Source organism: Aptenodytes patagonicus, chromosome 10 (assembly GCF_965638725.1).
Source record: "Aptenodytes patagonicus chromosome 10, bAptPat1.pri.cur, whole genome shotgun sequence".
In the NCBI taxonomy this organism is placed as follows: Eukaryota; Metazoa; Chordata; class Aves; order Sphenisciformes; family Spheniscidae; genus Aptenodytes; species Aptenodytes patagonicus.
Genome location: NC_134958.1, coordinates 7,709,881 through 7,731,109, shown reverse-complemented (window position 1 = coordinate 7,731,109; position 21,229 = coordinate 7,709,881). Strand labels below are relative to the sequence as shown.

At 43.6% G+C, this 21,229-nt stretch overlaps 1 protein-coding gene across 7 annotated transcripts in view; it reads left to right on the top strand.

Moving 5' to 3' along the window:
• Positions 1-21,229, top strand: part of AKAP13 (A-kinase anchoring protein 13) — a 228,407-nt gene that overhangs the window by 127,422 nt on the left and 79,756 nt on the right. For all 7 annotated transcript variants that reach the window (XM_076347955.1, XM_076347960.1, XM_076347959.1 and 4 more), the window contains one exon: positions 1,692-1,768. In XM_076347955.1, the coding sequence (XP_076204070.1) occupies positions 1,692-1,768 (77 nt within the window). The remainder of the gene's footprint in view (positions 1-1,691; positions 1,769-21,229) is intronic.

The window sequence follows — 21,229 nt, the reverse complement described above, 5'->3', positions numbered from 1 at the left end:
GTAGATCTCAGCATTTAAAGAAAACATTCATTGCCAGATAGAAGAATACCACCTTATCTTGAATTTTACCAGTCTTCACCTCATTCTCATCAATGGCATTTTCCCTATGGAAAAGCACTTACTACGGTTTCCTTCACCTGTTAGAATAGCAGGGTGAACCGATAACAAATGTCACTAACGATACCACACATGCGATAAGGGGCTCTATGCCCCAGAGACCGCTGTCATAGCATTATAGTGCTTTTTGTTTGAGATACGTTTCTTAATAGAAGTTTAAGAAGAAGTGGCAGAGTGGAAAAAATTGTCCCCTTGAATTTCATCCTGAGGGCACATGTCTTCATCCTCCAGTTCTTACCCAGCACAGAGTATCACCACACTGCTTGCTTCTCCTGTCCTCAGTGCACCAGAGGTTTGTGCCTTGTGTGTTCTGTCTTTGGACCACGATCTCAACCATCACAGCATTGCCACGACCCCGAGCAGATCTCATCGCGACCGAGAAATCTGCTTTGCCAACAAATGGGGCTTGCAGAAATTTGTAGCATTACCTCTGATTTCTGAGAGTCTGCCCACAAACTCATCTAATCGAGACAAAATCATGCCAATTTGACTTAATGATGTTGGATTGGTTTATCAATAGAACTTTGCAAAACCAGCTAGTCCCAAAATCAAGGGTAGACTTCAATGCCAATGGAAAACCATTGGTGACAGTTGTTACCGCAATTTCCCTGTGAAGATGGGAGGCTCCTCTTGCTAAATCCCTGAACGGGTAAACTCAACTGCAAACATACGTCGCCCTTAAGAAGGCATTGCCATCCATCCAGTGTTTGGTTTTAGTAGAAATGAGAGAGGGAGTGAGATTAGAGGGGGGGTTAGCCCTGACAGAGCCACTCTCCATCTGGGTGGCTTTGGTCAAATCACTTCACTCCTCTAAAAGTATCCTGTGTGTCGTGAGAGTCATTAGCTTGGGGTTGAAAGAGTTAGAACATTGACTTTATGCCAGGAAAACATAGGTAGACGGGAACCCCAGGGGAATGGTGACTAATGAAAGCTTTGCTGGGCAGAGAAAGCAGCTGGGACATGATGTTTGTACCACTGCAGTTGTGACACTCCCATCATGGGAGCATGAGGAGGGGGAAAATCAGCTGGGACTTTGTAAACTCCAGCAGAAAAGGGTTTGCCTTCCTAGTCTAGGGACCTAATTGTCATCCTTAGGGGAGTGCATGTGGGCTGAATTTTTGAAGTTTGTGATTTTTTTTTTCCCAACACTTAAAATACCTGTTGAGAAAAGGCAAGGCTGGTTTCTTGTGTTATCTTCGGGTTATGGTAAGAAGAAAAACAGCAAAAATTTTGGTTCTTTAACTAGATAAATGTGAGCCAAGAAAATACATGGGCAAATATATGCAGATGTGCTCAGCCTCACTTAGAGCTTTTCAGGAGTTTCACCCCGTGCTTGCTGCTGTTCCATAGTTTCCTTCAGTCCCAGACATGAAAGTTGTTAAAACTAATAACAAACAAGCGGCGAAGTCGGGAATGAAACCAGATGTTGGAAGTCAAATGGACTTGTTGAAGGGGTTTTGGGGTTGGGTTTTCTTTTCTTTTTTTTGAGACTGGTTTGAATAAACAGAAAAATAGCAGCAGCACTGAAAGAAGTTTGTTTTTAAATTGCCTGTGTGAACCCTCTGTTTTCACAGGGAAGTTGGAAATGAAAACTGAAGACGAGGTGGATTTTCTGAAAGATCGTGGTGAGCGCGCAGCCCGCGAGGAAGCGGTGAGTGCCACTTACGCATTGTCACCTTGTCTTTTTCTATGCTTTTTAAAGAAATGCCACCACTGCTGCGGCCGGCCACCTAACCTGCTGGTTTCCTTTCTGTAGCCTTTGTAGAGCTGAATGGCATCCATCACCGTGACGTTTTAGCCTTTTAAAAAAGCATGGGCTTTTTTAGACCTTGTGTTTTTCAACCACTGGATTAAGCCACATTTATGTTGTCTCAGTCAGTGACATAGAGATTGACCCAAACGGTTTCTCGTGGGGCAGGGCTGTACCAAGATTTGTATATAATTTGATGAAAGCGATGCCCCGTAGCATGCTTGAGGTTGGCAACGCTGCGTGGGGGCTGGCAGCGCCTCCGAGGTCCCCCCACGTGCGTGGTCCTGGCGAGTCTCTCTATCCCCTCTCACGCTTTCCCCCTCCAGGGAGCTTTTTGGCAGAGGGGACTGTGGCTGCGGTCGGTGTCGGGGTGTGCACAGACTCCAAGGTCTAAAGGCATCACTGGCTGGGAGCGTTAGTGCCTTTGCTGGAAGAAAAATTAATAATGGGAAAACATATAGAGATCAAATGTGGGGGGAAAACCCATATTCCTCATGTCGGTGACCTATAAAAAGGACATGCCAGGGATCAGAAATCAGTTGGTATTGTTTTCTATTATTTGTGCTTTGCCATATTTAAGGACTGTCTATGATAAAAAAAAGTGAATATTGGGCTTGACAGGAACGTAATTTTGGTTTAAAGCACCCCTAATACATATTCTGCTTTATAAAGAGCTGGGTTTCACCTTTCCTAGCTGGATTTGCATTTGCTCCTCTATTTTATATATAGTTTCTTGTTCCTGAAAAAGAAAGTGTTTTGTAAATGCTAAAATGCTCGCAGCCTGTGTTGGTGCATGTTGCCCTTGAGCAGCTGTGTTTGTGTGTTAGTGTACCATTATGAAGCTGTTAAAAAAGAAAATATTGCGGGGATGAGTTAACATTGCAGGGTGGAGCACCAAAAAACTTTGCTCATCCTGCAGTAAAGCTTTTTAGGCGGCAGAACAGTCTTGCCAAAGCTTGTAATAAAATCAGGTTTATTTTGTTTTTAACAAGTTAAGGCTTAATTTCTGTAGCTGTTTGCTCGGTGAGTTAGCCGGGAACTAGTGCAAATAACTTCCCAAGCTAAAATTTGTGCTGTCTGATAAGTAAGTCTTTTGTTACTGGAATGCGTAAGTGTAAAGATGCTGATGATTTTTTTTTTACCAACCCTTTATTAAAGATAATTTTCAGGACTAATACTTAGGTTTCTGGTAGTAAAGTAAGATATCTTTAGAAAATGCAAATTAGGGCACTGCCTTTTCCTTTCAAACAGGGAAAAAAGAAAAGAAACATATTGAATTTGGCTTCCATTTTGCATGTTTTACAGGCATTTAGATTTTTTGTGTGTGTGCTTTCTTCTCTTCTTCCTTTCCCTCCCACCCCGTTAAACACCTCTTTAGAAATCTGGCTTTTCTGGTGCAGGAATGGGAGTGCCAGGGGAATGGAAAGTTTGCTGCAGGACTGACAGGGTTTCCTGTTGCTAAGTTCAACAGAAACAAAACAACAACTGCACTATATTAAGGTCATTTTAAAAAAAAAAAAATCAGTGGAAGACTTATAAATAGAGCTTAATTCACACGTGTAGGTTGGGTAGAGATCTGGCCGGTGAAAGCCATCGCGAAGTGTGCATCTCCTGCCTTGTCCTGTCTCTGCTTTATTTAGTGCTGACTTCTTTTGTAGCCAGAAGTCTTTCAGGTGCTCATTGCCTGCTCATTACAGAGCCATTTTGTGGTTAGTAAAAGCGGTTTTCTTAACTCGTTGCAAATAGAAATGTTGTTGCTTGCACTAGGTCAGGAGCTGCAGGTATTTAGCAGTCTCACCGGTGCTGTCAGCAACTTTGGACCTTGGGAACTGCATTAACTCCTGTTTTATGGGTGAGAATTTTGCACAATGTTATTTATACGTATGCGATGTAGAAAGCTGTTTATATGCACAGACTGTTAAAAAAAAAAATGTTTTGGATCCTAAAAGTGCAACTTCTTGTATAGTCGAATTAGGCTGAATAACAGTAAGCTTGAGCACACTGGAAAGAGAAGGGGAAAATTCCTTCTCGTGAGTTGGTTTCTGAAGGCAGAGATTTACCTGGATTCGTGATGCCAAGAAGCGTGCTCCAGTAGTACGTGTATAAGGTTGGACATGCTTTCCCTGTAGTTGTTTCAGAAGACTTTGCCTGAGAGAGGCTCTTGTGCATGTCATGGAAAAGCTGCAGCTGAAAAATGTTTAGGAAAATAATGGTTTGTAGGGTTAAAAGCACTGAAAAGAAAACAATGGAAAAATGTCTTTTCCAATTAAAATGGGTTTTTAAAGTGTCTGTTTCTTAAATCTCCAGAATGTTTTCTCAGAGGTTGTATTTGTTCAGCTCTAGAAATTCTGTAACCAGAGTTTCCCAAGCTCCTTTCATGTTGGATGGGGCTTTGAGCAACCTGGTCTAGTGGAAGGTGTCCCTGCCCATGGCAGGGGGGTTGGAACTAGATGATCTTTTAAGGTCCCCTCCAACCCAAACCATTCTATGATTCTATGTTGGGCGGTGGGTGCTCATCCTGTCGGAGACTCCCTGGATCCTTATCTTCCTGCTTTGTTTGGGCATCTTGAGTAGAGCTGGGGCAATAACTTGGTGTGATCTATTAAAATTAGACTTTAGCATTTTTTAAATAGAATAACTTTAGATTCTTAACTCTGATGAGAAATCTGGTTTGGCTTCTGCATACTGTGATATTAAAATAATTTAGAAATGGCACCTGGTGGCTCCAGCATTATGAAAGTAATGCGACAGTTTGAAATGAACTGTACCCTGATAGACTTCTCTTCTTGTGTTGATCCCAGAAATCGGTTATGATTCATTATTTGTTGAATCTTTGTCTTCATGTGGCAGGATGGATAAGGTTGCACTGCTGGGTTCACCCGGCGGCTTCGGTTGTCTTAAGCCTGTGGCTGACAAATTGTAGCTGGCTGACCCCAGAAACAGAGTTCACTGGGAAATAGCCTTCTCGTTGTATTTATTAATTTCATTAGTTAGTTCCTATTGAATTTAATGCATCCTACCTTTACCACGTGAATTAGTTTTTAATTAATATATTTTCAGAAGTTGCAGCCTACCAGATAAACGTGGCATTTCTAAATATCTTCACAGAGAATGAAGCTTGAAAAGGATTTGCACTTTCATCTCTCCACTGATCCAAGTAGTGCAGTAACGTGTGATATATCAGCAAGGTCACTTTCTGGGGGAAAACTTGCAGTATTTTCAGTCATGATTTGGAAGATGGAAGTATGTTTATAAAGCTCTCGGATGACATCAGGTTGGGAGGGGTTGCAGGCACTTGGGAGAACAGGGTCAGGGTTCAGAGTGACCTTAAGAAATTGGAGAGCGCATCCAGATAAGAGACAAAAGCAGCCACAGAGTGCTTCATTTGCTAAAAAGAAATCAAAATGCACATTTACTAAGTCAGGTTTAAGCTGGAGAGGGATGGGTAGAAAAAGGCTGAGGATTTTTAGTGGACCACAAATGAATCATCAGCGAGAGGCTATTGCAAAACAGACAAATCTTGTTTTGAGTTATATTGAAGGAGTGTCCTCTGTAAGGTGTAGGAGGTGACTTACTCGTGTGTGGCACTGCAGGGGCATCATCAGTGTCATCGAATCCGGTTTTGGGTGCCCTGCTCCGAGGAGGGCACAGGCATACTGGAAAGTGTCCAGAAGGAAACAACGAGAAGAGATTAAGAAATGTGAGAAGAGGTTGAAAGAATTAAATTTATTCAGTGCAACAAAAAGAAAACTATTGTGCAATCTAGCAGTCTGCCAACATGTAATAGTGGTTATTAAAGTCCCAGATTTCCATGGCAGCTTAACTTACTGATTTGCTAATTTGCGAGGGTGATTTAGGTTGGATGTTGAGAAAACGTCCTGTTATCATCATGAAACTGTCGCAAGACCACCTAGGGAGGCTAGGAAACCTCCTTCCTTGGGAGTTGTTACAGATAAGATAGATGATGCTCTGTCGGGACAGAGCCCCAGGTCTACTACTGCCCATTGCTTTTGGTTTGTAGGCCCCCAGGTTTGTGCTTTGCTGAACAGGGAGAAGAGGAGGGAGCAGCTTGGCCGGAGTCCGGCAGGGTGTGCAAGGGAAGGGGGCAGGGATGGCAGGACCGTAGGAGATGGAGGTGGGAAGAGGGGATGGGCTGGACTGGGTGGAAAAGGGCTTGTGGAAGGGAGGAGAGCGCCCCACGGCATTGAGATAAGTGTTGGTATGGTCAGTAGGTGTGAAGGATCCAGAGATTTGTCCTCCCCCAAGCTGTAGTCTTCCATGTTTCTCTTCCCTGGTGTCAGCAGATAAATGGAGAAAATTATGGCCAAGGTGTACAGTGTCACCCCCTCTAGTGGCTGGTCCTTAGGAGGAGAGCCTGGTGCCAGTGCTGGTTGTTGGTCAAGTCAAGTAGTAGAGAGATGCTTCACGGCTCAAAACTGGTGAACCTTGTCAGTGACCCAAGACAATGGGTCATTATAGTTCTCCAGGCTCCAATTTCTTTTCTTAGGAAATAACTTCTTTAATGAACTGCTCACCCTGAGGACCTGCCAAAATTCAGGTTGTCTGTGTGCAGTGAAGTCCATTTTCTCCATCTTCATGTGTGTACGTATGTACATACTATGGGACGGGTGATTGCGAATCCCTGTTTTCCAGAGGGCCTGCAGAACAGTGTGGGAAGCTTCCCGACAGCATGGGAAATTTCAGAGCGAGTGGCTGAAGTGTTAGAAACAAATCAGAGCGGGGTCCGGCGGTGGGAAGTGCAGCCTTAACAATAGGCTGCATCCTCGCCCTGCCTCTTCAAAATCACTTGTGTAAGTCTTTCTTTGTCAATGTTGTCCTGTAACTAGAGTAAACATGGAAAAACCCAGCCAAAAAGGAGCCTGCCCTAAGCCTGGCATTACTGCTGGAGGGTGACGCACACGTACCCATTGGGTCAAGGCTTTAGGCTAGTCATCTGCGAGGACCTTTCTCGCACCCACCAGCATCCTGTGTCTGCCCCGGATGCTCAAAGCTGAGTCTTGAGAGGTCTAGGAAGAAATTGTGTCAGACAGTCAACCCCTGAGTAAATTCATCACTGTGCAGAATAGCTCGCCCTGGGTTTCGCCGTCTGTTCTGTGCATCGCTGCGTAAGCCAGAGTCCACGGTACGTGCTGCAGAGAGTTAGAAGAAAAGCTGGGGCGGGGGTGTGCGGTGTGGAGAAATCCAAACCAGGCTGGGATTCTTGTTTGGCCTTCGCTATTACTCATGCTTTGATATCTGTAGCAGGAAGGCGTTTATACAGCTATTGTGGCAGGTTTTTTGTCCGACGCTTAATTTCTCTGGGTGCTGCAGTTCCAATGCCTTTTTCTCCCAAACGCTGCTAATCCTCAGCTCGAGACAGTCGTTTCCAAGCTCAGTCACAGGATTCACGGATGTTAGCAAGAGAAGCAGGAACGTGGACGCTGAGCCAAGTCCCCGACTCAGCGCAAAGATGCTGCTCCCAGGTTTGGCTCAGCGTGAGCCTGCGGCAGGACGGGGCAGATGAAGGCTCCCGCGCCACCACCACGGCTCACTGCAGCCTCAGGGCTTGTGCTAGCCCTCGCTGATCTCTAGAGATGGTGAGTTACTTTCCCCCTGTGCCTTCCCCTTCAGCCACTACAGGCAACGTTTTCTAGAGGCAAGTTTGCTGCGTGTAGCCCTGATACTGGTTTTTCATCATTTCCTAATTTCCTCTAATAAAACATCTGGCTCTGCCATCCTCCTAGTATCAGCTGCAAAGGAAGTTTATCTCTCAGCTTTTTCACGCTCATTTTAAAAGTGTCAAGAGCTACTTGCAATTTTATTTACCATCTGCAAATACTGTTGCCTCAAAGGCAGAGCTGCGTATATGTTCCTGCCGTAGTCTTGAGATGGTTGCAGATTAAAGACAACTGTTTAATAACTATGAATCTTCTGTGATGCTTGCTTTTGGCTTGCTTCAAAGGGATTCAGTCATACAAATTATTTAACGTCAGTGTATTAAAGTAGCTTTCTGAGGCCCTTTTTAGGATTAGGACTCCATGATTTCACAAGTTTGTAAAACACAGAGCTAAAGGATTTCCAGAACAGAAAATCCTGGTTTTGGAGTTTTCTTCCAGTTGTTAGATACATTCATTTTTTTATGCAGTCATGAAAGTATGGATCCAGAAAATAATGGATGTGTAAGACTGTTACTGTGACAAAGGAATGCTGGCATTAAATATTGTACTTTGAGAAGGAAAATACCGTGCTGTTTTTGAATGGTTCAATCTCCTGTATCGTATGGATTCTCTTATTTGTGTTTGAAACCTCTTAAAGTTTTGTGATGTAACTGTTGTATGGTAGACATGCTTACTGCACACTGAATTCCTGGTCTAAATATAGAGGAAATTAAGATCATAACATGGGAGACCAAATGTGGACTTTTCGATGGAGACTGCATTATTATGACAAATGGGTACTTTGGTGTATCACGTCACTGGGTTTTCATCCTTCTGAGGGAACCTATCGAGCTCCATTCTGATACTTTGGAAGCTGAAGTTGGCACCTTACAATGTAGAGAAGCCAGCATTTATGTTTTTTTGTCGACTTATGTTTTTTGAAGTTCATCAGTAGTCACACCGCCTTAGAGGAAAACCTCATTAATACGAGAAATAGGTTTTTAATTTTATTACCATACATTTGTTCTGGGGTTTTGTGAGGAGTCATGGACTAGTGCTTCAGTTCTCTTGCCATCCTATGCTAACCGCTATCCTATGTGGCAGGGTTTTTAAAGTATTGTTTTTCAGGATTTGGGAAAGCTTTTTGGGACAGTTTGTGCCAAATCCAGAAAGTGTCCTGAAAGGTCAACCACAGCGAGAAGTGACACGTGGAGGGAGAAAGCCCCGGGGTGCCACTGGGTCATGGCTTCAGCAGCGACAGCCGCTGGCGGGCACCGCGGTTCCTCCTCTGCTGTGTCAGCACAGGGGTTTGGGAGGTCGTGCTGTGAATGGGCCAGGTTCAAAAGTGAGATGAGACCTGGGCAAAGCTTTTGTTCTGGGTTCAGAGCAATGTCTGCCATTTGGGGAGCTTTGGACTATAACCGTATGCATGGGGAACAGCTTTCTTCCCACTTTTTACTCTGATGGAAGAGCCTTAAATGAGATGCAGTATTTAGAAGGTGAGGTTAAACAAGTTGAGACTGTAGGAATGACAGTGAAAACTTTGAAGGGTGCAAATAGTTAATTCTTTGAGTAAATTACTGTAGGAAGGGGTTAGCTCTCCATTGCTTCAAGTGTTCCCATCAAGACTGGATATCCTATGAGCTATACACTGCAGCTCTAAATAAACTGCCACACCAGTGCTAGAACTGCTGCGGGCTTACGTTGCCTGACCTGTGTTATACTGGAGGTTTGTATGGATTTGGTGTTTGTGTCATACCTCCTGTCTTTAAGATCCGTGTTAGAAGGTGAAACCTAGCAGTGCAGTCTGAGAGCGCTCGGATAGGTACAACTATCTGAGAGATGAGCAGGACTCTTGGCCACTGATAAAGAATTATGTGCTCCAGCAGTATCCAGGCATGGCATTTCTGACTTCATCTTCCAGCAAAGGATGAAAAGAATGGTGTGAGTAAGAAGAAAAAAGTCAAGGACAAAAGAGAGAGACTTGTGTGTAGAGCTAGAGTGGAGATTAGAAAGAATACTTCTTAAGTGTTTCTATTCATGCAGTGTGAATTGTTATGAAAATGTATTTGGCGTTTTACCTAGTACTGTTAAAACTCTTTCCATGGAAACACGGAATCAAAATGCATTTAGCCTTGTGGTAGTTGCACACTCTCCTTTCTGTTATCGTTTTCAGTCTTCCCCCCCCCCCCGCCCTTTTTAGGTGGTCTTTCTTCCCGTATTATACCATTTTCATGCAAAGGTGGAAATCTCAGATTTTCTTCCTCCAGCATCTCTGCTGTTACTGCTCCATGTCATGTACACATCCTGGTGTGGCCCAAAGTGACTCAGCTGTGTTGCAGAATGTTACTGGGATCAAACGGCTGTTAAAACATCAGATGAGATAAAAGCCTGGGTGATAACTGTATGTTTGCTTTTCATGTTTGCTTTTCCATGCAGCATCCTTGCTCACATTGAGCAGATTGACTGCTCTCTGCTTTTGTCAGGGACATCTTCCCTGCTGCTTTCTGCCTGGTCTGCACTGTGCAGAGCAGTAGTATGGGGCAATTCGGCGGTGATGGAGAGGGCTTTAAGCTTGGGACTGTGAAACAAGAATAGATGGTTAGTGTTGCAGTGGATGATTAAAATATCTTAGTCTATACAGAAGGACTGAGTGATTTGGTATCCAAGCATACGATATCTGAAATAAAAGCACTTGACTGGTACGGAAGGGATTGGGTTTGGCCGAGCAGAGGCAGCTGCAAGCCAGAATTTAGCACCCCAGGGGTAGAGCAATGAACGGGTGTTGTGTTTGGCTGTGGTCAGCCGTAGCTGTCCTTACTGTCATGGTAGCAAATGCATCAAAACTTTCAAGGAAAGGAAACTTCTGAATTTCGCTGGAACACTTGTGTTAGTCATAGGTCACACCGAAGAAGAGGTGATGTCTCCAAATGCAGATCTTGTAAAAAGCGTGGACAGTAGTGACTTTTTTGTGGAGACCTCAGAGCAGGTAGGCATAACAGATAAGAAGAGAGTTTCTTCTCACTGCCGCTTACCTCCTTCCATCGCCAGTTCGTTGTTTTTACTCCTGTGGTCTGTGTTTTAGACTTCTGCTTTGGAATAACCCCAACATGGAGGCTGTAACAAGAATGTGACAGAGTTTTGCAATGGTTTAATAAAATATACTTGATCAGCTGTATTGGAATTAGCAGATGGGAGCAAACTCTATACCAGGCTTTCTTTTGCACTTGATCCCTTGCAACTAACAAGGTTCTTCTTCTTCCACCTTCTCTTTCTGCTTCACTTATGCATTAAATTTATGCCTATATAAGCAGGTATTTGATGTAGCTAACTTTCTGATTTTCTCTTAAGCCGTGGTGAACTTAGCTGCTCCCTCCCTTCTTGCTTACTGTGTTTATCATCGTGGTGCCAGCGATGTACTCAGCGAAAATGAAGGCAGTAGCTGTGCCCAAGAGGCTAGTCCAAAAGATAGAGGCAGTATTTCTGGGTTATCTCGTTTGCTTTCTCTTCTGTTTGTGTAGCTTGAGTCAGAGGAATTGTTGCTAGCCTGTGTTTAACCTGAGTTACGCTGCTCTCCTTTCAGATCTGCAAAAGGACCGATGCTTGGCTTGTGATTTTCTCAGCCTAGTTAGATATTGCTTCTCCCTAAAGACTTTGCCTTGATTTACACCCTGGTACCATTACAGCCATGATAATAGTAGTTTCACCTTATTTATGCACTTAGTTATTTGGGGGCATATTCTTACCTGTGGGAAGTAGGGCACCTTTTTCAAATACCGCGTGCCTCCCTGTCCTGAAGCATTTCCATCTTCTCTACTGCAAACACTAATACTGTGTTTGCAAGTACCGTGGCGCTGGGTCTGCCTATCTCATTTACCAACTGAATATGTTCTCCCTTCTTATATGTTGTCCTTCCAGCTGGTGAGATAAGAGGCAGGAATGTGAAGCCTCGCCCTCGCTAACTCATTAGTCTGAGCCCTGGTACTGCTCTGCTTAGCATCAAGTGACTTGTTTTTCTTCTGTCTGAGACTGTACTTACCTCCATAAATCACAAGAAGATCATAATCCTGACTTACTTGACACTGAACTTTTGCTTGGTTTCTTAACACAGCTGGACACATTAAATGCCTAAAAGTGGTTGGGAGGGATATTATTTCCAAAATACACATTTTCAAAGGCTGGAGGTGCAGTTCTCTGAAACAATGGTTTCAATCTGAGATCTTGTGCTTGGGAATGTAGAAATCTCTTCTGCCCCTCCAAAATATGACAGTGCAGATCGCACTGATTCTTACCAAAGGCAGGGATGGGGTGAGCTGTTAAAGTCTGCTGAGATTAAAGAAGTGTTTCTTGGTGTTTTGTTCCACTATTATTTTTATTTTTAACTCACTGACCGTAACAAGGTGAGGAAATGCATACTTACCCACTTGCCCAGGAGGAGGTGGACAAGTCTTAGCTTCAAATGCCTGCACATAAAAAAAGAGCAGTAATGTACATTTTTGAGCCTTTTAAAAGAGAAGGAGGGTTGCTTACACCATTTCCAAATATTCCCACCTGCAGATGCCCAACAGGAGGCATTGACTGTAAAGATTGGGGTCCCGTGGTGTTAAAAAGGGAAGGGGAGAGAGAGAGAGTCCTTTCCTCCCTGCTGCATGGGCTGAAATGGGTTTTAGAGCATTTTGCAAATTCTGGTTTTAATTGAGTTTTAAGGAGACGTGGAGAGAAAACCTCTAAAGGCTTTTTTGTTCATAGCTGGATATTTGGGGGACAGCGCTTGATTTTGTTTGTCAAGACTTGTTTATTACTTGTTTTCTGTCTTTGAGGAAGCAGAGGTTTACTTCTTATGTTGTAAACGATGCAAAAGGCACCCAGAAGAGTATAGATGAATCCTCTGCCTTTGTTATAAATTGAAGTATATAGACTAAATAAATAACTTCTTTCTGGGCTTAAAATCCTTACAGTGCACCAGACAACAAAAATTTGCATCTTGGAGTAGCTCCTAGAATTCTTTAATGCTGAAATATCTCCTCTGCTTGCGAACCTGGGGCTCTCCCTCCTTTAGATAGGCAGTTTCAGTTTAAACTGGCTTTTCTTGCGACTGTCCTTTCAGGCAAGGGTTGGCACAATTCATTCAATACCAACAGTGACGCTAGGAGTGCATGGCAGGGAAATAAAAAGTTTTGAAGGTAAGATTAAACAAGTCCTCTCTGTTAAAAAGAGCAAGGGGAAGAAAAAAATCTCTGCTCGGAGTATTGGCTTTCTCTGGCTCTCAACAGTTTGACTGTACACTGAAAAAATGATTTTTAGAGCATTTTAAAAGCGTTATAGGTTGTTCTCTTTCAAGAAAACAGAATTTATATAGAAACATATTGTTTCAAGTAGCAGCTGAATTAAATGTTAAAAAATAGGATATTTTGGTTGAATTTGTATTTTTTTTTTTAGGTAAGCATTAGTCTCCCAAGAAAAGTACATTCTGTTTTTATGCATGTCTTACTGTGAGCAATGCATGTTTCCTATCTGGTAAGTAGTGCTGTCTGGAGCATCGAATACCTTTTGGCAGGTTGGCTCTTAAAATATATTGTGCGTTATCTTTTACGGAGGATGTCGGCAGATGTCTGGATCCCAGCAATGAAATAGCAGGAGGGGAGGCAAGACAAACCTGGGGTTTATTGTGGAGCGCTGTTGGAAAGGGAGAGGGGAGCCAAGGAGATGGGTAGCGGAGGGTGCTGCAGGCGAGGGTTTTAGCTCCCTTGTGCACGGCAGAAAGCAGCTATAGCAGGGGGATATTTTAAGCCAGTATTTAGGTGAATGAGTGAGACAAAGTAGGTGCCCATTTGGGAGCTGTATTTCCTTTATTTCTTGTCTGAGGCTGGTGAGCAAGACCAGACTTGGGGGACATTCAGACTTTTTTTCCCCCCAAAGTCCCAGGGCAGGGGAGGGAACGGGGTGCTGACGGCAGCTGCTAAAGAGAGACCAAAGTCAGGAAAGGAGCCCAACTAATATTTTCTTCCAGTCTTACCGATTGACCTAGCCAAAAAAAGCATAAAATAACAACAGCTGTTGAAAAAAGTCTAAATCGTGTGCCTGTACCAACAGATGTTTCCATAAGCCATTGATTTTTAGGTTGTCCCAGCTTAAATACAGTACGGGGGTGAAAAGGGTCAAAAGGGTAAAATATATCTAGGAGAGATTTCTCTACTTAGGAGAACTTTATAAGCTGTCAGTGAAGCTGTAAACAAAGTTGCACCAAAATATATAGTGGCTTTTAGTTTAAATTGTGTCTTTTTGCTTGTTACTGGCTGCTTGGGTTAACAAAGAAAATATTTTTCTTTCAATAACTTTCAGATCTTTTGCTGGGTATTTTTTTCTTATGCGTCTGCATTAAATAAGCCCATTTAACAAAACCTGATCCTCTTATAAACATGGAATAATGACAGTATCCCACATATGGTTTTCATTAATTTTTGCATGTTTTGAAGTTGCCTTTTTTTCTCTGAAAGGCTAACTTCAGAAACAGCAGAGATTAATGCTATATAATAGCCAAAATGACTAGCTGAGCAGTCAGCAATTCTAACTTGGGATAGAAGGGGTTTCTAGTTAAATTATTTAACTATTGCATAACAAAAAGGATATTTTTTTCTGTAAAGAACGATGCTGCGTAATCTGTACTCCTCCCAGTTGCTGTTACTGGTTTACTTTGATTGGACTGGCATCAGTTCTGCTGATTATCTGCAAGCTTTCTTGCTTCTGAGTCTTGTAAATGTTTTGGATTTTAGCCTCGACAGAGAGCTCCAGAACATTTCCCTCTTTCTTCCTAAGAAAACAAAACCAACCCTTTCCTTGTAGTCACTGGCGAGAAATTTCAGATGCTCCATTTTCCTTATCGGCAACGCGGTGACCTTTGCAGCGCCTGGGATAGCCCGAATTGGAAGGGTAACTCAGGGAAATTGCAAGGCTCCCAGATAGAATAAATGCTGGTTTTTGACATTTTTGTCCCCAGTTATCTTTGTCCATTGGCTTAAATTTGTTTATTTATCTAATGATTAAAGCTGTTAAGTGTATGGAAGCGCAGCAGCTGTGGCAGGTGGGGGATGAGAGAGGGTAGCACGAAAACCCAGCAACTAAAGTTTTCCTAAAACACCTGTATTGGCCTGACATTCCCAGTGCTTGCAGGGACATTCCCTACCTTTAACTGAGTGGAGAGGAATAGGAGCAGGGTTTGGATCCATTATTCCAGTTAGGAATTATCCCTGCAACAACAAATGTTACTGTAAAGGGATCTTTGAAAAGCTGGTAAAGGAGATGTAGCATATCTTAGTTTATAACCTTAGAAATAAATATTTTATTATTTTTCTGGAGCAGTGTCAACAGTTGAGAAAATTCCTCACTAATGACGATGCTTCCACATATCTGGCTGTTAATTATACGTGTGTTTTATGTCCTGAAATTCCTTTAGGAATATTTTTTAAAATTGGGCTAAAGAGGAGAACATATTTAACATGTACTGCTATAGCAGTGCTTAACGATGACTTTGCGGACTTGATGAATCCTTACCCTTGCACAGACATCTTTAGACCAGAGGGATAGAAGTGGGGTAAAACTTGGTAAAACCAGGTTTCTTCCACAGGGTCAACATTCTTTCCTGGGCTCTCGAGCTGTAAAGACATGTTTGTTTAATATTCTTTACAGCGGACTACCAGGGAAACGGATAAAACAGTGAGCAAATGAATACTCATGTGGTCCTACAGCAGACCTCCCAGGCAGGAGCTGGAATCCAAATGCCTCCTCTCAAAGTTTGCATTGGATTTTATTTCAAGTTTCCAAATGCATGTAGAGAGGGCATGAAAATATTGGTTGGATGCGAATGTAGGTAGGAGGGTGAGCTGGAGTGTCTGTTATTGCTGGGGAGCGGGGGGCTTGGCCGCACTCAGAGCATCTCAGTTACCGGTCGGGTCTGAGATCCTTTTCTCCACAAAGCAAACGGAAAAATTGGAAGGGCAAAACAAATACCATAGTGTCTTCAATCCCCTGCCTTCATTAGCAGCCAAGCAAAAAATTGACCTGGAAATATGATGGGTGCCTTTGTACAGCGCTCTGCTTTCCCACCACTTCCCCTCCCAGATTTTCAAGTTACAAGATGAAAGAAGAGATAACTTTTTCCGTTTTGACAGAGTGCCCGGCCAGGACAATACATGGTCGTGTGGGCTTCCCAAGGGCTGAGTCTTAGGGACTTCAATTAAAAGGGGAAAGAAAAAAAAAGAGGGAAGCTGAATCATTTTCTGGCATGATTTATTCATTTGAATGACCCTTCTCTGTTTTTCAATTAGATTACAGTGCCTTAAACTGGAGGCATAAAAGAATGGTAAAAGTTGAATAATTTCCTCAGCTCAAGATGTGTCATTTTTATATTGTCTATTAATTTTACTCACTGATACCATACGTCATTTTTGTTGGGCTTTATCCGCCAATTCATCTATGTAATCTGCTATCCTGTCTCTGTTTTTAGCTAAATACATAAGTTCTTTAGATAGAAGCATCCACCAGGCGTATCCTGGAACTGATCTCTTGTTATGGCGAGGCATCCCAGAGCGGCTCAGGTGATGTCTGTCTGCTCCTGTGCTGTGCCTACAGCAACGGGTATCGAGCTGTTGTGTTGGAAGACAAGGTGGTGTTTCCTGCACTCCACAAATGTGAGGTGGTGTGTTTTCCTGCACAAAAACTCATCCAAATTTTTAACCTCATACCTTGAACTGTAAGGCTTTACTTTTTCTGGAATTTGTTATTATGGAATAACGGAACATGTTTTTATTTGTGTAAATCAATACTTTCTTATATCCTATATCCCAGTAATGTCAGAACATGCTTTTTTATTACGCATGGTATAAAAATGAAAAATTCCTTTGAGTTTTGCATTTGTGAACTTTATAGATAATGAAACATCCCCTTTTTCCTGCATTTGGGACAAATGCAATGATCTCCTACTTCAATCTTCCGTAGGATGAGTTACTAGACATTGCTTGTTTGGGTTTAGTGTGGATTGAGCAGGCCTTCAAATATTTGGTGAATACCCTGTGCAAACCAGTTTTGAATGGCTTGCGTAATGTTTACGATGGGTTGAAAACTCCTATAAATACAATTCACTATTTTAAATACTTTTATTTATATCATTATCTTTCCAGAGCCCAGAAATTGTAAACCTTCCTTTAGAGTAGGAGGCTTGAATCACCATAATTAGCAAAGATTATTGCTCGTTGTGTGCGTGTAAAATTCGCACGTTCATTACTAGCAACTGAAAAACATGAAGGGAAATTTAAACTAAGCTAACATGACCAGCTTTAGTGCTAGATGAAGTCAAAGAAGTAGATGTCGTTTCTGATGACTGCCTTCGGCAGCAGCTTCAGGCTGGGCTGAGCCAGCTGTGATACCAAAGCAGTATCTCCCATCCAGATGTCTGGGTTGAAAATTGTGTTATTCTTTATGAAAGACCCCAATATTTTTGTGTTTTACCCATCTGTAGATAATTACACCCCATGCCCTAATGGGAAGTGCCTGACCGCAGGAGCAGCCGGCATCCTGGAGGACGCAGGGGACGTGCAGCACAGGTTGCTTCTGGGAGGCTGATTTGTTTCTGTGGGTCATAGCTCAGGTGCTCCTTGATGGCCTGTTTTGGGGACTGTTCCCAGTTTTTCCCTTCCCTGTTTTCAGGATGCTGGAATTCACAGGGTGAAACAACATGTCCAGTGTTTGACAGCAAGAAGTATTTTTCTCAACTCCCATAACACACTAAATAAATATCTGTGGCGTGGTCCAAGATCCCACAGCACTTCAGCCAGCCAGCCATCTCGATTTGCGGTTATTTTTGGTAAAGGCAGAACTAGATGTTGCAAAGCGATGTACAGTCAGCTGAGGGGTTGCTAATCTCTTGCGTGGGATGTGTTTCTCCTGTAGCCATTTGGGAGCAGTAGGATGGGCAGTTGACTTCCTCTGGAAGGATGTTCAGGCATGCTCTGTGGCAGACCAAAGCTTCAGCATTTTTCCGAAGGTTATTTGGACAATAGAAATTCCTGAGAAATGTACACCGAGTCTCTGAGAAATATTAGAAAAGGGAAGGTCAGGAAATGGCTGAAGGTCTCTCAAGGTGTTTTTGTATTTTCTCAAAACACGCACTCCATGTAGTCGTATGTCTGACAGCTTTCCAAGCCCTTCTCGTTCCTCCTTCATGGTTCTTCAGCTGTTTATTAAACGGTTATGTCTTCGAGCTTGAACGCAGGCTGCAGCTGTACGGTGGTTTGTTTGGATATAAAATTCATCTCGGTCGTGTCGACCCAAAGCACGGTATTGCTCTGCGAGGAAATGTCTCTCTCCAGACCATTGCATGAAGCTCTGAATGATTTAAGTAGGGAAGTTTTAGGAGAGTCGGGGCTGCTCAGGCTGGAGAATAAAACTTGCGTCGGTACTGTGGAAGATTTGCCCCAAGGATTAAGTCAGGCCAGTGAATATTGAGGTGTTCTAGGACCAGGATTGTGAAGATTTGTTGCCTGCATCGCTGAGCTTCCCCCTTAAAGCAACGCGGCGCCTGCCACGGAGAGGATCCCTGTGACGTCTGATCATGGGGGACTGTCCATATCCCTTTCCCTGTCGCCTCTTCTTTCCATGCCCTGCCCCACAGTGGAATCCCAAATCATGACCAGCCTTTTGGGGCCACCCCATGAAGAGGATGCTGCTCGGTGGGGCACTGGTGGATCATGCTGCAGCCGGAGGGATGCAGCCCTGGACCAAAGGGCCGCTGCAGGGATGTGGACGGACAGGCAGGGTGGGAGTGAGTCAGTCACAAAACTCTGCTCTGTCTTGTGATGTTCTTGCAAGAATGAGAAATGCATTATCTAACATCCAGGGCTCCTTACCAAGGTCTGCGGTGTGAGTGCTCACTAGCGTTCAGCAATTGCCTGGTCTTCTTCAAAATCCACGTTCGAGCATCCGTCTCAGTCTCCTCTCACGCGGGTGCTGACCTGCCTCCCGGCAGACACGATGGATGTGCGCTCCCTTCCAGATTGGAGCGCTCCTCTTACAGGCTTTGCAGTATTAGAGTACAGATTTCCTTTGCCTTATTTAGTTTTTGAAAAAATGGGGGTTGTTTTGTTTATCCTTGCAAGTGCCAGAAACATAAAATTTTAAAAACCCTTTCCAAAACCCTTTTCTTTTAAGAAGAGAGTAATTGAAATTGTAATTCTTCTCTCTTACTGTCTGACGAATTTATTATCCCCTGTGTTTAGTGCCCAAAAGTGGGTTTTGACTTGCTTAAGACAGGGAGAATTTTTTCCTTTCATCTGCTGCTCCATTAGTTCCTATCAGAGCCACAGTTAAAAAAGTTAATACGCCTGAGTATTTCTGCAGATTGCATCATTTTCAGTGTTTCATAACGATATGGCAAAAGTAATTTGAAACAGATAACAATAGTGCAGTCTGTTTCAGAATAACCATGATTTCCTTGTCATTAAGAGGTCTGTTAGCGGGTAGAGGAGGAGTTTTATCTGGATGAGTTACAGATCATATGGTGCGATCGAGCGCCTTTTTATTCCCCCCCCCCCCCCTTTTCCTTCCCTTGAAATCCGCAGCGCTGGACTTTGGTTTGGATATGAAACGATTGGATAGTTTCAAACTCCTGTCTGCACAAAGTGGCTCAGCGCTTCCAGATGTTTCCAATAAGGAGCGCAGAACTGTCACATCAGCAGCCGGTGGCCCGGGCTGCTGCTCGCGTCTCCGCTCCATTTTGAGCAACTCGCAGAAAAAAAGAGAATTATTTACTCATTGGAGTAGGGGTTTTTTATTTAATCTTTATCCTCCGATTGTCTGGTGCATTGTGTTTCTGAGCATAAATACTATATACTGTGTAAACATGCGCATGGCATTCAAGGGACTGCCTTAAATAGATGGACAAAAGAGACTGGAAACCTTTGTTCTGCTTCGTCCGGGCCGAGTCTGTCTTCTGCGTCTGCTCAGCGTGCCTGTGTGTATACAAGGCTGTGTGCAAGGCAAGATTTCTAGCTTGAAACAATGCAGCAAAAGCCCCACCTAACGTGGGAAGAGAGTGATGGTCTCCCAAGGGGGAGTGTGTCTGGCATATTCTCTTTTATTTGTTTATATTACATTTCTCCCCCCCCCTTCAACAGTAAAGTCTGGAAATGAAGATGAGATGGACTTTGGGTGTCTGTAGTCGTCACTGGCCGCCTGATCTTGGCTGTGAGTCAGGAACATAACCACAGAAAAACTTTTGGAACAAATTAGGGATTTGGAAGCTTAAATTTGAAGAGAAAAAGAGAAGGGAGAGAGGGGGATATTTTTTGTTTGTTTATTTGTTTGTTTGTGTTGATTATATCCCTCTGTGGCTGAAGGTGTAGAGTAGTCCAAAGGGATCAGTTGGCAACCTTTACTAGATCAAGACACATAATTATGGAGGAAGGCAGGTCATCATCTTGATTCATAGGTAGGGCATGGACTGGTACTGAGTCCGGGGACATGTCCTGTGCCCAGAGTCACCCTGCCTGGCGCTGGCCTGGCAGCTTCCCTAGCCAGCTCTCACCACCTGCCTGCGCCTTCCACCTGAAGTTTCTGTTCCCTCCTGTCCCACAAAGTCACGCATTGGGTTACTTGTGGCTTTTGGCCATACCAAGATGCTTGTGCACAGGTCAGAAAAATTGGCCGCCTCTTTTTAACTTCCTGCCGCGAAGGTTGCACATCTCCCAGTGCGTCTCCCACCTCCTTTGGCTAGAGATGTTTCTCATTTCTCCTTACCTGTAGGAAGGGTGAGGTAACGTGAGCCACAAAAGACTGGATGTTGATGCAGCTACAAGTCAGACCTATTGCATCTCTGTGGAAGATGCACTATCACAGTTAGTAGCAATGCTCACACGGCAGTCTGCTCTGCAAGGTGGGCATTGCTTGAGTCTGCAGCTGGACATCTCCTTCTGGTTGCCAGAGGGGTTCTGTGGTTCAAAGGTGAAGCACATTAAGCAGAGCACTTTGACAGAGCTGTACAGATGTCATTTGGATAAATCTCAGCCTTATATACCAGCAGCCGTCATTAGATTGAACTGAAAACAAACTTAACTGCTGTATCGGTTAAAAATATATGGGTGCTCCATAATGAAACATTAGAGCATCATCAAAGTACAGCAACTGCTGCAAATTCCTTTACCTGAACTAAATTCACACACTTTGTTTATAGGTTCCTGTCTTGTAAATTTAGATTTGAGGAAATCCCTGCCTTTTATGGTAGTGTTTGAAGGGCTGGAATGCTGTCACAGCCATTTCTGATTCCTCATCTCGACGGGCACATGATTGCTGGGATTCATTACTTGTGGAGAAAACTGGTGGCTCCAGAAAGTCCCCGAAGTACTACCACATTTCATGTGTGTCCTAATACTGAAAGCAGAAGCTCCGCTCGTTGTTGAGGAGAACAGAGGCATTGGCTGAAATTTCGAGCTGGGGATTGTAGCTGTAAGAGAGCCTCATAGAGGAGATCCTCCTCAGTTCAGCTGGTGGTGTGGTGGAGATGAAGCTTTGGGTTGTGAGGGAGAGACTGGAGCCTATTGAAAGTGGGGGGAGATACCTCGCGCTGAGTAGGTAAGAGCATGTCTGTGTCACTTACCAGGAGGAGCTGATCCGATGCGAGTCCCCAGCCCGCTCCAGCGCATGAGGACATGTTCAT